General features: G+C 38.4%; 1 protein-coding gene across 2 annotated transcripts in view; it reads left to right on the top strand.

Annotated features, from left to right (window-relative positions):
- Positions 1-18526, top strand: part of NHS (NHS actin remodeling regulator) — a 199161-nt gene that overhangs the window by 178122 nt on the left and 2513 nt on the right. Inside the window, exons 4-8 of one of the 2 annotated variants that reach the window (XM_018561728.1) lie at positions 891-953; positions 3712-3901; positions 9818-9949; positions 11735-14659; positions 16362-16488. In XM_018561728.1, the coding sequence (XP_018417230.1) occupies positions 891-953; positions 3712-3901; positions 9818-9949; positions 11735-14659; positions 16362-16488 (3437 nt within the window). The remainder of the gene's footprint in view (positions 1-890; positions 954-3711; positions 3902-9817; positions 9950-11734; positions 14660-16361; positions 16489-18526) is intronic. The other variant, XM_018561729.1, reaches the window with a different exon arrangement.

Here is an 18526-nt window from a genome sequence, read left to right as displayed (position 1 = left end):
AAGCGTCTTTGACCATTCCTTACTCTAAACAAAATGAAGAAATAAATACTGTGGCTTTGAAATAATCTCCATTAACTCTCCATTATCTATCATAAAGTCAAATGAGAGTTTTAGGTGGGCAAACCATTTACCTGTGGGACATTTATTCTTACAACACATCTGCCTCAGTTTATTTGCACTTTTAAATGTAAAACTCATGTTGGTACACTAAATTGGAATCTGCATTATTTATGTAAAGTTGTTTTGTTATTTTTGTCAGTTTGCATCACTTATCCACATTATAATACACATTTATTCATCCTTTATTTTATGTAAAAATCACTTTTTGAGATGAGCGAATTGATCTGTGGCAAATCCAGCAAACTGGGAGAATCTCATCTTTTCAGAATGTTCAGTTCACCTTAAAGTTGTTCAGTCTGAAGAGAATCATGCAGTTCATTAATATTGGTAACCTGGGTTCAAGGGTATGATTCTTAGTTGATATCGTAACCTCTCCAAGTCACAAGAACGGTCTCTTTTCCAGTTATGGAATACTCCCTGCAGCATTAAGCAGAGATAACTCAGTGGGCTTCCTCAGGGTCCATGCTGTAGTCTGCATTTAAGAATACCGTGCAGACTTCAGGTGCAGAGTAATACCAGGTGTCCACTGGTGTTCATTAAAAAGTGGATAGCGATATCCACTCTCCATTGTAAATGGGCCTCATAGTAAAGAGAATCTGAAAAAAAAACTGAAAAAAATCAGATTCACCCAATTTGCCCATAGTGGCCTAGTTCTCAGATTCATTCATTGATCTCTACTTTTATTATGTAGTTTGCTAAAGTGTATGCCACATTTTATTTTACCATCCATGCATGCTTTTAATTTTCTTATCCACATTTTATATTCTTAGTTTAACAGAACCCGTCCGCCCTCCCCTACTGAATGTTGCCATTTGACCCCATGGAGTAGAAAGGTATTAAAAAAAGCAAGTTTAAGTGTTTAAGTATTGCTATACCCTAATATTAACTTCTTTAACTCCTTTTCCAACTTCCTATATTTTCCTACTAATTCTTCTTTATCTGGTGTAGTCTATATGATTCAAAATCAGGTCAACAAACTTTTCTGAAATTATATTAATCTTAACTATTCATGTAGGCCAAGTTATATTGGGTCCTGATTTTTTCCGTCATAACCATGTTGCATTTGATCTGTAAATATATTCAGCTCTACTCTATATTACTCTACCAAGCTGTTTTAGTCAAGGTGCTTTTTAGTTCTCTGTTCTACATACTGATATTTCTATCAACTTTGTAATTATGGATCTGGTAGTTAATGAATAGTATTTCCCAAAATGTACACTAGGCAGTTGCCTGTGCCCAAAATTGCCAGTACCAGTATATTATTTAATTAATGTTACTTAATTATTAAATTGACAGGAATGGGTACCCCCTTTAAATCTATCCAAAGTGTATCAATTTGAGCATCACACTGCTACTCATGAGCTGTTGGGACCCTTTTTCTACAAAGGGAAACTCACTTTAGTTTATACTAATTATTTTCAACCACTCCATCCTTTACTGAAAATAACCGTAAGGAAGAAAAAAGAACTAATTTTGGGTTGTCCAGCAATTGTTAATAAACCAGTATAGGTATATGTGATTACAATCATATGTTGTCACAATAAAACAAGTCAATGCTCAATGCAAAAAAAAATAAAAATAAAACCTAAACATATATAGCAGCTTTATAAAATAGCAGTATGACATCTTAACACAAAAAGTAATATATGCATACAGTGCTTCGCTATATAAACCCACAAAAAAGTATCTCCTCTAAAGTACAACATATTACAACAATCACAATATATAAATATATAGTATTACATAAAAATGTGAACCAATGGCAATTTAATTTCAGGTGCAAATACCATAAGGATTTAATTTCAGGTGCAAATACCATAAGGAAAATAAAAGCCACGTTCAGTGTTTGTTAGCATTATAAAATCTGTTGACACCCATATAGAATCCTTGTAAAAGAAATGTGCAGGGAAAGCAACCATCCAATCATCACTATAACAGTGCACTTACTCCCAAGGTGCTCTTTTATATGACCATCAACCATAGGGACCCCTTTGTGAAAAAACGTAAAAAATTAAGCAGGTCCACTAGCATTGTTTTTAAACCGCTTTGGAATTATTCTGTCCTTCCTCCTTACAACTTCCAAGGACTCACCATGATGCACAAAAGGCACCAAGAGATCTGAATAGTACCGATTTTTGCAATTGTTAAAAACAATATGGAACAACTTTAAAAAAAAAAGTTCTCAGTCAACTACTAAAGGGCAAGCACTTAAGAAGGCATTTTGGAGGAGGTACACTGTTGTGCTGAGGACTGGATGGTCCCTCTTCCTGCACATTTTTTTCACAGAGGATTCTTTATGGGGATCAACAAAATTTATATTTTTAATAAACACTGAACTTGGCTTATACTGTATGTTACTGATGGTATTTGCACTGATTTGATATTGATTCACATTTTGTATGTTATATTTATATTTTGTGATTATTGTAATATATTACACTTTAGAGGAGATACATTTTTGAGGCATTATATAGGGGAGAGCTGTAATCATATTTATATATAGCTGCATACAGCAACAAGACTGAGTCATCTCTTAAGAGAGAAAAATGCAAATACACAGTATTGGGCTGTTACTTAATGCTAATTAATGTTATTTCTGTTGATGACAAAAAGTAAATACATCCACAGCTTTGCTAAAGTGAATACAGTGTATGCAGGAAATACTTGACCACTTATACACTACACCAGTGGTTCTTATAGAAGAATAATAATAGTTTGTTAGACAGTAGTAAGATCACTACACGTTCATTGTCCAGGGGTCTATTGTAATTCAGGAAAGGAGCCATCAAAAATCTAGCCTTTTCCCCTTAAGCATGCAACAAACTTTCTCCCACCAAGTTACCTAGGAAACACAGTCTTTTGTGCTTGTAGCTTGTATGAGCTATTCATGTCTGCTGGGAATGAACACAAAAGCTGCAGATGAGAGAAGAAAGTAGTACAAGTTGTATGATTTTCTGCAGAGATATATTAAAAATCCCATTTCATGTGGCATTTAATTTATATGGCCAGGAAACACTGGAAAGGTAAGTGTCGCTCCATGCTATTTTAATATTCTTGAGAGTCTAAAGTCTGTAAACTAAGAACAGATGGAAGCTAGCATTAGTGAGCAACAGCATTCAAACTAAAGAATATTCAATGCAGAATAGTTAACACAAAATAAATCCACCATAAAATAAAACGGGATATTTTGGTAATTAACTTTAACAACTAAAAAAAAAATCTCATAAAAGCGAAGATTCTATAATGTAGGAATGTATCCTTACCCCAAATTCTAATTTTGTAAAGTAAAATAACATATTATTTTATCCATATCATTATCATTATATCTCTATTGCTAATCCTTTTCTTCAGGAAGAGTTCAGAGAAGATTGACCTCTCCTTTTTCATTTCTTTCCATTCCATTTTTTTCCATTTCACATTGAGTATCTATGTTATTGTTTCTTGGACTTTAATCATTGTATGTACAATATAAATATTAGTTTCCTTTATTTTGTGTTGCTTCTTTACTGACAAAACTAGCATGGGTTAAATAAATGCCTGGGGAGCTCTGAAGCATTTATAGGGCAATACTAATGTGTGTGAATTTTGCAGGCTCATCCACCTCAGGATGAAGATGAAATGGTTTTAGGACAAAGGCCAAAAAATCCAATTCTTAATGTTCCATCAACACTGGATAAACAAACCAACTGGAATAAAGCATTGCCTCTGCCCACCCCTGAGGAGAAGATGAAACAGGAGTCCCAAGTGATTACGTCATGCATTATCCCCATCAATGTCTCGGGTAAAGTATCTATGTTATACTTTGATAGAAGTAAATGTGTTCAATAGTAATCAGACTCTGGAAAAATAGATCTTTCTTTTCAGAGAAAACCTGTGGTTCTTACATACTATTTTGTCCTAGGCTGCCCACTTTCTGTAATCATTACTAAGTTCTTGTTCCTGGAATACACAGATATTTGGATCTGCTGAATAATTCAGCTTATCAGAATCCAACCATAGCTGGAATATTACATTTTGTTGAATTAGCTTAAGTTTCCTCTGCAAAGCTTGAACCTTGCCTAAAATATTCCCTTTAATCACTAATCTAATTTAAATGCTACAGTGAATAGGCTTTTTTTCTAATCACTCTGTCAAGATGTGCAGTAAAATTATGTTATTTGAAACTGGAAAAAGCCAAGCAGATGATCACACACCTAAAACACATATATGTGAACTGCTTAATCTAAAAAAATTATAATACTGTTGATCCAGTCCTGTTATCCAGCCAACACTGTCAGACAGTATAGCTTGGTCCTCAGCTTCCATTTTAGTAGAGCAGTATAGCTTGGTCCATGGCACCAGTGGCGTAACAACCGGGGGGGCAGCAGGGGCGCGGGCCCCGGGCGAAAAGTGAAGGGGGGGCGTCGGCCGAAAATGGCACTTTCGGCTAAATGCCGAAAGTGACATTTTCCTGCCGTTTTGTCGGCGCGGCCGTGATTCCTTTCATCCCCGCTGGGACACAGAGCAGTGCCCAGCAGGGATGAAAGGAATCAGAGAGAAAATGACAGCCGGCCGAGTGCTGCGGGACGAGCGCTGTGAGCGGCCGGTGTCTTTCCTCCCACACCGCTCGGCCGCCTATCACAGTGCAGCAGAGCGGTGTGGGGGCGGAGACAGCCAGCGCTGTCACAGGAGGCTGGGCTCTCCTCTTGCAGCCTCCTATGACAGTGTGTGTCAGAGAGGAGAACGGGTACAAGCACTCAGCGATCAGTGATTGCTGAGTGTTTGTACATAATTGAGGACCTGGTATGTATACTATATCCTCAATTATGAATGAATGGGAGTGATCTACATCTCCTCCTGTTCATTCATAATTGTAGTTATAGTAAACATACCATGTTATCAATGAACAGGAACACTCATAAAGGATTCCTGTTCATTGATAACAGGGGACACAGAAAAAGAGATTGAGGACTCTGTGTCCTCAATCTCTTTTTCTATTTTTAAAGGGAAATATCAGGGGTCTGTTTAGACCCCCAATATTTCCCCGAAGCCCCTAAAAGTAAAGTAAAAAATAAAAATATTTAATAAAAAATTAATTAATAAATAAAAATTAATTTTAAAAAATGAAAAAGTTTCTAAAAAAATAAAATATTAAAATTTGAAAAATTAAAATAAAAACATGTGTGGGGGGGGGGGAGGTGCAGGGTACAGTTCCAGTGGTTGTTTATATAAAATAGGGGGGGGCGGAAAAAATGTTTTGCCCCGGGCGCCCAGAACTCTGGTTACACCACTGCATGGCACACTGCAGCTTTCTGAGTGGATAATGAAAAAGCAGCAGAACATAGATGAGTAATTACATGCACTCTGCTCTCTCCTCGTGAGCAAGGTCTTTGTGTTCCACTGACAATGCTGTGCACTGCAGCAAAGCTCCTAGCACCCCCTTTCCCAGTTCTGCTCTACACAGACTTACAGGAAGCTAACATTAAGACACATTCAGGTAGATATGCTAGTTGCATTATAATTAGATTTCATCATTTTAAGAAATGCATTAGTGCATTTTTACTTATATCTGATTGGCATTGCACTTGTCACAAATGACATCATCTAAATGTATAATTTCTTTTAGATTTACCAGCAGCTTTGTAGTGCAAATAACACCTTGATTGGATTTAGATTGAATAAATTTAATGGATTGCAGGCCCTTTACCCTTACAATAGCTAGTTAATTTAAATAGTTTGGTTTTATTTTCAGCATGTAATCTGAGTGGACAGAAGTAAATTGCACATATTAAAGTGAAATTAAACTCAGGAGTTAAACCCTAAAAAAATACATTCAAGTACCTAAACTTTTAACAAAAATGTATCTAATTTGTGTATCACTCAGCTGTAGATTCTCATATCATCTCTGAATGCTGACACTGGCCTTCCTTCTGGAGGGTGGCTACTTTTGTTCCCCATGGTCCCTGTGTGTGTTGGGTAAGTAGTCACCACTCCAAGCTTGCTCCCAGGATGAACTACAATCTCATATTTATTTCACTAATTTGTATTAAGATTATAGCCCACACGGGAGCAAAGCTTGGATTGGTGGCTACTTTACAACACACATCATTTAACTACAGAGTTTAGTGTCATTTTTAGCACGTTGTATTGGTAGTTATTTAGATAATTTTTCAGCTGTGAATTTGCATGCTTGTGGTTTGTAGCTATTTGTAAATGGATTGGCTGTATTCCTATCACATTTGGATAACCTATGGGTACACTTTGCACAGGAATAGTTTTCTTTCAAATAAATACATTGAAGGGAGTTTATCAAAACTGGAGCAGACAAAATCTGGAGCAGCTGTGCATGGCAACCAATCAGCTTCTCTCTTTCATTTTCAAATCCCAACTGAACAGATTGAAGAGTGAAGCTGATTGGTTGCCATGCACAGCTGCTCCAGATTTTGTCTGCTCCAGTATTGATAAATTCCCCCCATTGCATCCTTGTGTCACATTTGTATATGTTATTTTTAATTATATACAGAGAGAGCATTAGTAAAAGAATACAAAACAGCCATTAACTCTTACTGTATGTTTACAATGTGTTTCAAAATGTTATATTAAGTAAGGCTTGTGGTGTTTACCAACATTTTTTCTGGATCAGTCTATGGAACAAAAGCTGTGTTTGAAATAGAAGTTAGTTTAGAAAATCATCTGATCGTGGTAACTCACATCAGAATGGTGTACTTTGTATGTCAGTTACTGACTGAAAATGTTGTCTGGTTCTGTAGGACAACTATTTGGTCTTCCAATGACCCTTAAAAGGTAGGGAATATCTTGTTCATATATCACCGTTTAGTTTCCTAATATTAATACGTAATTCATTTAATGACCTGGTGAAGTGCTAATACCCATTCAAATAACAAATGGCATTGTTAACAGGATCAGTGTTTGATAAGTTTACCTAACATCACTTCAATGCAAATGTTACATTGATGTGCCATGTCTCAAAATATATATTTGTATCCTAATCAGCATTATATAGGAAACAGGAATTTTAGTGGCTTTAGTTACTCAGCAATACCAACAATTCTGTAACATCACACTTGTAGGATAGCAGCTATAATTTGTGTGTCCTTTTTGTTTGCCACAACCATAAATACATAACATTAATAATTAATAAATGTTACTTTGATTATGTGAGTTTATATTCGCAAAATAACTAACTTGAATGAATTAATGAATACATGAATGAAATAAATTAAATGGATTCAATTTAAAAAAGAAACATGGTACTTACCACTGATGGTGACCGCTCTCGTCTGCGGCTGGGCCTGTCGTTGGCAGCGTGCATCCTGAGGTCTTCATACCAATCTTGGACTTGGACGGCCGGGATATTCAGAAGTCCCCCGCTTCTTCAGGTAGGCGTAAGGTAACGGTTCTGCCTCTGTGCAGTGCGGACAGGCAGAATGGGAACTTCCAGCGGTATGCAATGCCAAGTTTGCGCAAGTGGTCTAATAGCGGGCGTAGGGCTCTACGTTGTTGCAGGGTGATGTTGGATAGATCTTGGAACAGCTTCACCTCGGAGCCATCATACTTGACCACTGCTTTGGCCCGGGCCCGTTGTAAGATTTCTTCCTTTAGGCCCCGTTCACATTGAGCGATTTATCGCGCGATTTTTGTAGCGATATCGCTCATATTTCCGCACTATATCGCTCTATGTAGCTTCACCAATACATTTCAATGTAGCTGTTCACATCTCGTCGCTCAATGTTGCTCAATATCGCTCAATATCGCTTGTAGCTTGTCGCTGGTAGCTTGTCGCTTCTACATGACCCTTTTTTAGAGCGATTTTGAGCGATATTGCTCCTGATTGCATACAGCCCAATAGGAAGATGTTGCGCGATGTCGCGCGACACGTCGCTCAATGTCGCTCAATGTCGCTCGTCGCTCAATGTCGGCTCAGTTGGGTCCCATCCGACCCAGGAGATCTAGACCTTCCATCCTGTCTGCCTATTTTCCCCATGGTAGTCGATAGCAGGAGATTGTAGCTTCGTTCGGGATATCTGGAGACGGAGCTCTGGAGCTAAGCGTCCATCTTCTTCCGTGCCCACTTACCACCTTTTTATGCCTTGATGAGTTAGGCATTTTGCCAAAAAAAGATGTATTAAAATGTATCTTGTTGCAATTGTAGACACAGCTGTGTCTATGTAATGTGAATTCACACTGAGAGCTTTTAGAGCATCCCATAGACACCAATGGCTTTCCTGTCCCCACATAGCATAATGCAAGGTTTGAACAATTCACAAAGGGAACAAGGGATATTTGTACTATGTAGGCAAAGGGGGACAAGAAAAGTAACAGTTTAGAAAGGACAAAACCTATACATTATTAGTTATTTTGTGTAAAATTCTAAAAGCCTTTTGAGAAAGGAAAAACATATCTGGCTAAAACACATAAGAACATACGCACACATGAGTATTTCTTAATGGATACCAGCACATTTTTGACAGTATTGTGCAGTAACAGGGTGCCCTAGGTTGACATCTCTGAACACTGTCAGCCTTATTCAACAAAGAGTTCTTATTTCTAAGTGCTAACATCTAAAGAGGAATATTGTACTGTATTGTAATGCTTTTTAGCACATAAAAGAGATCAAACTGAATCACATAAAGTATTCTTTTTAAAATAGGTCTTCTTTAAGTGTAGTAACCAATAGCATCCAATGCGAATTCACTGTAGTAATAGCAGGGAACATTAGATTGTGATTGCTTGCTGGGGATCCTTCACCACGGAATTAGCATTTAAAACTATGAACTCTTGATTGAGTCATGTGTGAAAATATTGTTCAGACTTACTCAAGTTATTCACTGCTTGATTTGGAGAATTCATGGAGGTTTGGCTTATTTGGACAGAGCTGCTCTAGACTTAGTAGTCTTGAATCTGTTTACAGGCTATCTGTAAACAGCTGATCAGTGCCCATTGTTAGGGACCCCTGAGAGTCCCTAACTATGTTTCCCCTTATTATCTGGAGGTAGAAATATCCTTTAAAACATGTAGAGTGAATTATTCTAAATGGCAACACACAGTTCAGAATCCAGCTATAACATGAAATATAACCTATATTACATATTTAGCAGTAATACATTTAATCCAAATTAGCACACACTGAACTGTATTAGTGTTAATATTATCATTTAGTGGACAGAAGTCTATCAATGCAAATATATAACTTGCTTCTATGTGGCTTACATAATGCAAAGCCCAGTGAAGGCGTTTCAAGTGCAGTAACATCAAGCATGCATCAAATCTCAGTTTTATGTAGTCAGCCTACTAAAAGATCATTTAAGTTTGAATGCTATGTGTAACTTTAAATGGCACATTCATTTTGCCCTACTGAATGCTCCTACTACAGCTTTCCATGAAAAAGGTTGCAATTAATTAATGTCTTTCTTCTGTAAACATGAGACAGGAGGAGTAGCTACGGAAAATGGTAGGCACTAAAATGTTGCCACTTTTCAAAATCTTCAGTCTTTTGTCTTATATAATATTCATTCATCATGGCCTGAAAAACGTTTCAGAACTTTTCAGGGTCCTTTTATCAGGCAAAATGTCAGAAACTCAGAGTGCTGCAGTTTCTTAAATATCCAGTGTAAATGTGGACAATTTTGTGTTTATTAAAAAACAAGGAAATAAAAATAAGGACAAATTTAATAAAGCCTCATATATCTATTTACAGGTGTTGGTTTTGATAGAGAAGCAAGCATACGTTGCTCTTTAGTACATTCCCAATCTGTTCTGCAGAGAAGGCGGAAACTGAGGAGGCGAAAAACCATATCAGGAATTCCCAGAAGAGTGCAACAAGAAATAGGTTTGACTGTTCATTTAGCATATATATGTTTAATGTTATAGCTACTACATGACTGCCAAGCTAGGAGCAATTTATAGCTCTCACCATCGACTTGCCAAGTGGTTAAGCCATGTTATTATGTGTACTTCCCCAAAGGATTTAAACTCCATTAATATGGAGGGTGAATTATAAAATAAACTGCTCAAGATCTGCACAGGTCCACTGAAAATGAGGAAGCTAGGGCCGTTCTTGTGGCCAGTCGTGTCTGAACACACCAGGATGCTTTTGGTTCAGTTGATCCATTTAAGGCTACAACTAATAGTCCAGATTCCATACATTTTTCAGTGATGCAGAGGTCATGTCAAAGAAGTACTTTTTAGTAACTAAAACAGCACTCATGGAGGTTGATTTACCAAAGGCAGATAGACTATTCACCTTGCAAAGGAATTTTGACTTTGCAAGGAATTTTTCCCTTAGCTTAGTGAATGAGGTGAAGCTCTGATGACTTCCATCATCTAAACACGTGCAAGCAAAACATTTTTTTTAAAATTTTCCTTGCATGTGATTTTTCACCACATTCACTTAGCTAAGTGAAAATTCCCTTGCAAAGTGAACAACCTATTTTCCTTTAGTAAATTAACTACATTGTCTTAAGATGTGTGGATGCATAGAAGGAAATTACTGTCATATTCACCCTTTTTAAAATGTTATTGTGTAACAGTTTAATATATAGAGTTACTAACAAAACATGCTTTTTAGTAAACTTGCTGAGATCACATACAGTACCAAGAACTGGTAACTTAGGTAAAGCTGTTCTGTAAGAAATATCTAGCCTGCTATACTCACCTTGTTATAAATGTGCTTGGTGCTGTCTTGATCTTCAACATTTTCTAAGTCAATGAATTGAACAAACAAACAGCAACTGAAGGCAGAGTAAGACCAGAGCCCTGCAAACTTGTTCTAACACAGTAACCTGAAAATTACTGAAGCCATTGGATCAGCTTAAACTTACAGTTTTACAAGGAAGTGAGCCTCCGTTTCCTCTCTCAGCATGTTTTCTTTAAAGGGAAAGTATCATGGTTTTGAATCAGTTGTGTTTATTTAATTTTATTTAAAACTTTTTTTAAAAAATTATGTTTTATACATTGTTATTACTATTTATATAAATATTTAGTTTATATATATAAAAACTTAAGGTGCTTCAATGACACCAGTGTCATAGAGCACTAATGTTTTTTTAAGAGAAGGAACAGCATCAGCTGCTTGTTTTCAAACTGCTTTTCTCTAATTGAAAGTCTGTATGGAGCCATACAAAGCAGAGAGAGAAGGCGGGGGGCAATGCACCACTCAATAAGCTGTGTATGCCATTTGAACTTGTGCTACATAAATGACAGGCTTTTTGGCAAATTAATTAAGATTGGCCTAGTAAGCATGGTAAAATATCACTGTAGCTCCACCTTCTGGCTGAAAATATTAACTATAAAATATTCATGCCTATGCAATATTTTATATTAAACTGACCAAAGGGGGGGGAAAAGTCCTGAACATAATAAAAAAAGAAAATATATACAAAACATGATACAATTCCTACAAAGAACAATCCTGCTTGATCTAAAACTCAACTTTCTGAAACAAGAAAAAAAATGCCAACCATATGATTATTTATCTTTCTTAGTACTACAATACCTGCTGCTCCAGGACCATAAGTTGAAATACTGTCTAACAAAACTAATGCTTTAGTTAATTTATTTAAAGACTGTAACTTAAAAATAAAGATTGATGTTTATTTGTATGTCTTTTTTGTAGATTCAGATGAGTCTCCTGTAGCACGGGAGCGGAATATTATAGTTCATAACAACCCTGAGCTTGCAAACTCTTCAAATAGGAGATCTGGAACCAGAGATACAGAGTGCCAAACAGAGGATATTCTTATTGCTGCTCCGTCAAGGAGAAGAATTAGAGCACAGAGGGGCCAAGGAGTGGCAGCATCACTCTCGCATTCTGCAGGAAACATTGCAGCTTTGACTGAGAGTGGTGACCAAATGTTCACAACAGTGTCCAATCGGATTCGTTCACGTAGTCTTCCCAGAGAAGGTGCTAGAACAAGTAATGATCATGAAAGAAATGTACAATCTTCTGGTTATAAAGATGATTGCTACATAACTAGCTCAGAGAGGAAGAAAGAAGACCATTTGAACAGTGAAGATTCCGCAGAACACCAATCTCTGGGATTATCATATTCTCACCATAGCCCTCAACTGAATGAAAGGGGGAGATCAAGGCTATCAAGGATGGCTGATTCAGGCAGCTGTGACATTTCATCAAATTCTGACACATTCGGAAGTCCTGTTCACTCTTTTTCTACTACAGGAGTTTTACTGAGCACACACATAGATCAGAAAGATGATCATCAGTCTTCAAGTGGAAACTGGAGTGGAAGTAGTTCCACATGTCCATCCCAGACTTCAGAAACAATACCTCCAGCAGCATCCCCTCCACTAACTGGCTCTTCACATTGTGATTCTGAATTGTCTTTAAATACTGCTGCCAATGCTGGTGAAGAGTCAAATGTCTTTAGCATTGAACAATATAATGATGACCACTTGGATAGCCTTAGAGGACACAGGGCAAGTTCCTTTACATCAACAGTTGCAGATTTGCTTGATGACCCTAACAGCAACACAAGTGACAGTGAATGGAATTATCTTCATCATCACCATGATGCTTCATGTCGTCCAGATTTCAGCCCACAGCACTTAAAGGGAGATGGTTTAGGTTGTCAAAGTTTTACTAGCCTAGGAACGTATGACAGTTTTCTTGAGAAACCTGCCTCAGAGAAAGCAGACACAGGATCTCATTTCTCTGTAGACACTGAAGGATATTACACCTCCATGCATTTTGACTGTGGTCTTAATAGTAATAGGAGTTATATATGTAGCTATGCACCATCAGGGACTGAGAATGAACAGGACACTGGAATGTCATCCATGAGTACAGACAGTGTTTGGCAACATTATGTAGATCACAGAAAACATGAAATACAGAACGTGTCCTTTAAAAAACCAAAGGCAAAGCCACCACCACCAAAACGTAACTCATCTTTGAAAAATTCTGACAACTACACAGATGTTCTTGAGAAAAAAGAACCAAAGATTACCAGCGCACAGCAAGTGCTTCACACCTCCAGGGAAATGAAACTGCCACTTGAGACTTCAAATGCACCCTCTAGAGTGGAAAACCTGTCTCCACCAAATCAACAGGATGGTGCTTGGGTAAATCAGGATGACCATGATTCAAAAAATATACAATTTATCAACCAAGACACTGCAACATTTAAAGATGAAGGAAGTGAACAGCCTCACTATGCAGATCTATGGCTCCTCAATGACTTGAAATCAAGTGATCCTTACAGGTCTTTATCGAATTCAAGCACTGCTACGGGTACAACCGTCATAGAATGCATCAAGTCACCAGAAAGTTCAGAGTCACAAAACTCACAACCTGAATCTAGAGCCACCACTCCTTCTCTTCCCTCAGTTGAGAATGAATTTAAATTAGCCTCACCAGAAAAGCTGGCAGGGTTGGCATCACCATCAAGTGGCTATTCCAGCCAGTCCGAAACACCTACTTCATCTTTCCCTACACCTTTTTTCTCTGGACCATTATCACCTGGGGGTAGTAGAAGAAAACCAAAAGTTCCAGAAAGGAAGTCCTCTTTACAGCATCCTTCTAAGTCTGGCAGTGGTTTCTTAAGCAAAGAACTAGAACTTCCAACTATACCTCCTAGTCATCTTGACCTAAGTGCTCTTCATTTGTTACATAAACCATTGCCATACAGGCCACAGGTAACTGCTTTCAGTCATACCAATCAAAATGTGTCAGAGGATGAACTGAATCCAAATTCATCCCCAACCCTTGCCATAACACCTTCAGTGCTGAAATCTGTGCATTTGAGATCAGTCAACAAGCATCACAAGGACTCTAGGCATAAAGAAAGCACTAACATCCTATGTACCCAGGATCCAACAATAATCGTGGATACATATCCCTATGAGAAAACACCGGCATTAGCACCTAAGAAATCAATATTACGTCAGTTCTCCACCGATGAAGCCATGCTTCCTTATATTGATGCATCGCCAGTTGACACTAGCCCCGAAGCATTTTTTCAATCAACTGCCCTGTTTACTGGACATGGTTTATACAAACTTGAAATGCCACCACCTTTGATCACTAGAACTAGAGAAGATGAAGTAGAGAAACACCACAAATATAGACCTGCAGAAATAATAGAGGAAACTATTTTTACAGCAAACCCAGAAACAATTACGAAGTATGTACAAGATTACTCTGCAGATAGCAGTGATTTTGCAAATGATCAAAAGAGTCACACTAAAGGGGAAGGGCAAATCAAAGCAGAACATAGGTTACAAATAAAGTGTGACCCATTTACCATGAAAGAACCTGTTAAAGGACTTAACACTGGATTTGATGTGCAAGGCAATATTTCTGATGTATCTCAGTTGCCCAGTGAACCTGTCTTAAGCAACAGTGACAAAGTGCCTGGAAATACTCTCAGCTTTGAATCAGAAATATTTACTTTAAATCCACTCAATGACGATTGTCCAGAGCAGGAATATGAATTTGTATCAGGTTTTCAAACCAAAAGTGCCTCAGAAGATAGCAGGACAGAAGATACTTTAGAAAGCATGGAAGATGCCTCTTGGAAAGGTTAATTTTTGAAATTTATTTTAAAAACCTATATGATAATCTTATGTTACAATATATGTTCAAAATTCTATATATATGTTATATATAATATTGCCATTGGTAATATAATTAAAAAAAAAGCTTTGTTTAGCTTCCCTATAGTATATTTTTATTTCGCAACATAGGGGTTTATTCACGAAGCTGCCGAAGGATCTGGCCGTAGCTTCGGCCGATCCTTCGGCTAGCTTCGGTCCCAGGACCCCTTCGGTTCAGTAGAACCGAAGGGGTGCTGTATGGGCTATTCACAATAGCCCGTACAGCTCCCGATCATGGCCGAGCGGCTCAGCCGCATATGCATCGGCTCGGCTGAGCCGTGCTGAAAGCCGAAGCTGGCCGAGCGGCCAGCCATAGGCCTGCCATGACAGCTGGGCGGAGCCATCCGTGATCTTACAGCGGCTCCGGCCACTTGCAGTAAGATCAGCGTCCCTGGTTAACTGCAAACCAGGGACACTGATCTCCAAACAGCAAACTCTCCCTGGCGCCCCGGGAGTCTCCCGCTCCCGGCCGCCAAGGAGAGAAACAGTGCTGTTTCTTTTTTTCTTTATTCTGACACGATCGATGTCAGAATTTAAAAAAAAAAAGATTTTTCCCTTTGAAAAGCATTGGGACATTACTATTGGTTATTTCAATTTGCAATAGCCAATAGTAGCATTGGCTATTGCAAATTGGCTATTGCTATCCAACTAGCATTGTACCCGCCCTCTGCTGCAGTTCCCCATCAGGTCCATCAGCAGAGGGCGGGAACAATGCTAGTTTACAATTGGCTATTGCAAATTGAAATAACCAATAGTAATGTCCCAATGCTTTTCAATGGGAAAATGTCTTTTTCTTTTTCTTTCTATTCTGACATCGCGTGTCAGAATAAAGAAAAAAAAAAGACACATCAGTGCTTCTCTCCTTGGCGGCCGGGAGCGGGTGGCTCCTAGACCGCCCTGGAGAGTTTTTTTTTTGTAGGCTGAAATCAGTTGTACCAGCCTGAAGTGAATAGCCGAACAAAGTCTTCTTGGGGAGACTAAACACATACCTGCAGCTAATTCCCAAACCAACATATCATGCCTTGACAGTGACAAAGCTTGCCCATGCCTTCCTGCCTCCTGCACATTCCTATTGGCCAGTGATACCATAGTGACAGGCCATTAGGAATGTTTGTGGAGGGGTTTTATGTGGTGGAAGGGGTTAGTGTCAGAGCTTTGCTTGTCGGATTGGTCTGCACTCAGCTATGACAGGAGGATTTGGGCGGCTGCTAAAGGTGCTTGCACTTTAAACCTGCAGCACTTTTTTTTGTTTTCCTCTAAAGTCTTTACAATATAAAACAACAAATTGCCATGAAAAACAATGTACCACTTTGGCATGCTAAAATCCTCCATAATCATACCACCAGTGAGGTTAATGAAAAATATCAGACAAAATTTAAACTCTGATTCAGTTATAAAAATGTTCTTTGGATTTAAGGGAGTAGTTTTAATATTCAATAACAGCACACCATGCTTACTGCAGTCATGTCTTTACATTATAGTATAGTGTTTTACATTTAAAGTCTATTTCATATAGTATACAAGATCCCTAGATCCTGTATTTAAGGGTCTATGACAAGGTTGCTTTCTTTCAAAAATTCAAATAATCACTGAACTATACTTTAAAAAATTTTTTTTCTTTTCTGTAGATTCTTCAATAAGTGATGACTCTCTTATATCACCAATGAGTGAGGATTCCCAGTTAGACACTGATGATGTCTTTGTGTCACCCAACAAGCCCCGTACTACTGAAGATCTTTTTGCAGCTATTCACAGGTAAATTGGTTCATTAGTAAACTTCCACTTAAAAAATGTTTATTAGTCAGCATGACCCCTAAATCAAAGACTGGAGAGGGAAAGATTCAGTGCAAAACCCTATAATAAGAATGAAAAAAATAATAAACATAAAATGAATTAAAATTGAGATTGTGGTAATTATTTATCAATTACACACTGATCAATTGCATGACAGAATACTCCTAAGATTGCATGTGTTTAATGCTGACATCCTTGAAACAAAAAAAGTCGCTTTCGTGACTGCACTGAAATCACTAAAAAGAGCGTGCTTTTCCCATACTACTCTCAAGAAATGTATTTTGTCTTTGGATAACACTAAATTGATCTCTCAATATTATGCAGCATTATATCATATATATTACAATATATAATATTATATTATATCATGCACCAGTCTTCCATAATAAGGCACAAATGGCATACCATGCTAGCGCAGCTGACTTCGGGGGACTGGGAAGATTTTAATGAGAAATACAGTTATCCCTTCCAAGGGCAAATTAATACCACTTAAACCAGGGGTGCCCACTAGGTCGATCACGATCTACCAGTCGATCGCAAAGCTATTTCTGGTAGATCGCGATTGCTAGTTCAATTTGGCTGCTCCGTTTATCTGGGCGCTCAGCTGCTGCTGGCCTGGTGCAGTTCTCTGACTTGGCCGGCAGGTGGCGCTCTGTCCTGGCCGAGCCCCTGCCACTGAAAGCCGTGCTGCACAGAGTTCAGCATGCAGCTGCTCCACTCTGGGGAAGCCTGAGAGCAGGGCCCTGGGGCAACACACATCAGACACAGTAAGTGGTGTTCTTTATCAGAGGGAGGGGGCATTGTGTACCGCAGGCTGTGTACTGTATATATGTATGTGTGTGTGTGAGTGTGTGTGTCTGTGTATATACACACATAAGACAAAAAACAACAACCACTCTGTGTTCTGTTCCATGCTGTAATCCACCTCCAGTGAACAAGTGACAAAAGATCCGCACACACTGGAATTAGATGACCCCTTTTTACAATGTGTTCATCGCAATCAGACCTACCCTGTGTTCTGTTGCGGGAGGTGGGTTGTGGTGCCATTCTTTGGTAGATCTCGTTGAGCTGGTCATACAAAAAGTAGATCTTTGCACACAAAATTGTGGGCACCCCTGACTTAAACTATATCATCAATTATACAACACTCCCTTGTGGATGTATATTTTGAAGATCTGGCATTTCCCACTTTGCTTCCAAGCCAGTGTTTAAGAAACAGATTTTTTTTCATGTGATCTGATCTTGGTCCATTTTGGATAAAGGTTAACTGTTTTATTCAAGCAGCATTGGGCCTATTTAAACTATCATGTCCTAAGTTGTGTTTCTTGGGGCTGGTGGAGGACTACAGATCCCTCTCCACTCTAAAAATTACTAGGAGCCTACACTTTTATGCCAAAAAAAAGAAAGTCTACTTACATTGAAGTGGATCTCTCCACCTTTGCTGACGGAGTGTAAAAACCTGATCAAGTCAACCCTCCCTCTCTGTTAAATGATATACTTTAGTAAGATCTCCCTGCAGAGGTTTGATAAAATCTGGGTCCATAAGCTAATTCACCCTTTACAGCATCCTCTCCAGATGGTTAGAACCAGGAGACTGTGGGGTCGGCTCGGCTGTTCTGCTCGGTCTCTCTGTGGGACCGAGCAGAACAGAAAAACAGTAACAGTAGTAACTAACAGTAGTTAAAAAAGTAGAAAAATAAAAATAGAAAACGATTATGCGGAGCTAGCAATGACAGCTAGCTCCGCCCAACAGTTTTATATTGGCCGGCGGTTCTGCTGCCGTCCAAAAAAAGAAGAAAAAAAAAGCCTAACTCTCCCGGGTGCTCCGGGAGTCTCCCGCTCCTGGCCGCCAAGGAGAGAAACACTGAATTATTTTATTTTTTTATTCTGACACGGAGCCGTGTCAGAATAGAAAAAAAGAATAAAACATTTTGGCCATAGGAATGCATTACTAGATTCCTATTGGCTATTTCAATTTGCAATAGCCAATAGCAAACTA

Source organism: Nanorana parkeri, unplaced genomic scaffold (genome assembly GCF_000935625.1).
Source record: "Nanorana parkeri isolate BGI_ZX_2015 unplaced genomic scaffold, ASM93562v1 scaffold539, whole genome shotgun sequence".
Lineage (NCBI taxonomy): Eukaryota > Metazoa > Chordata > Amphibia > Anura > Dicroglossidae > Nanorana > Nanorana parkeri.
The sequence above is the reverse complement of the archived record's forward strand: the minus strand, read 5'-3'. Positions and strand labels throughout refer to the sequence as shown.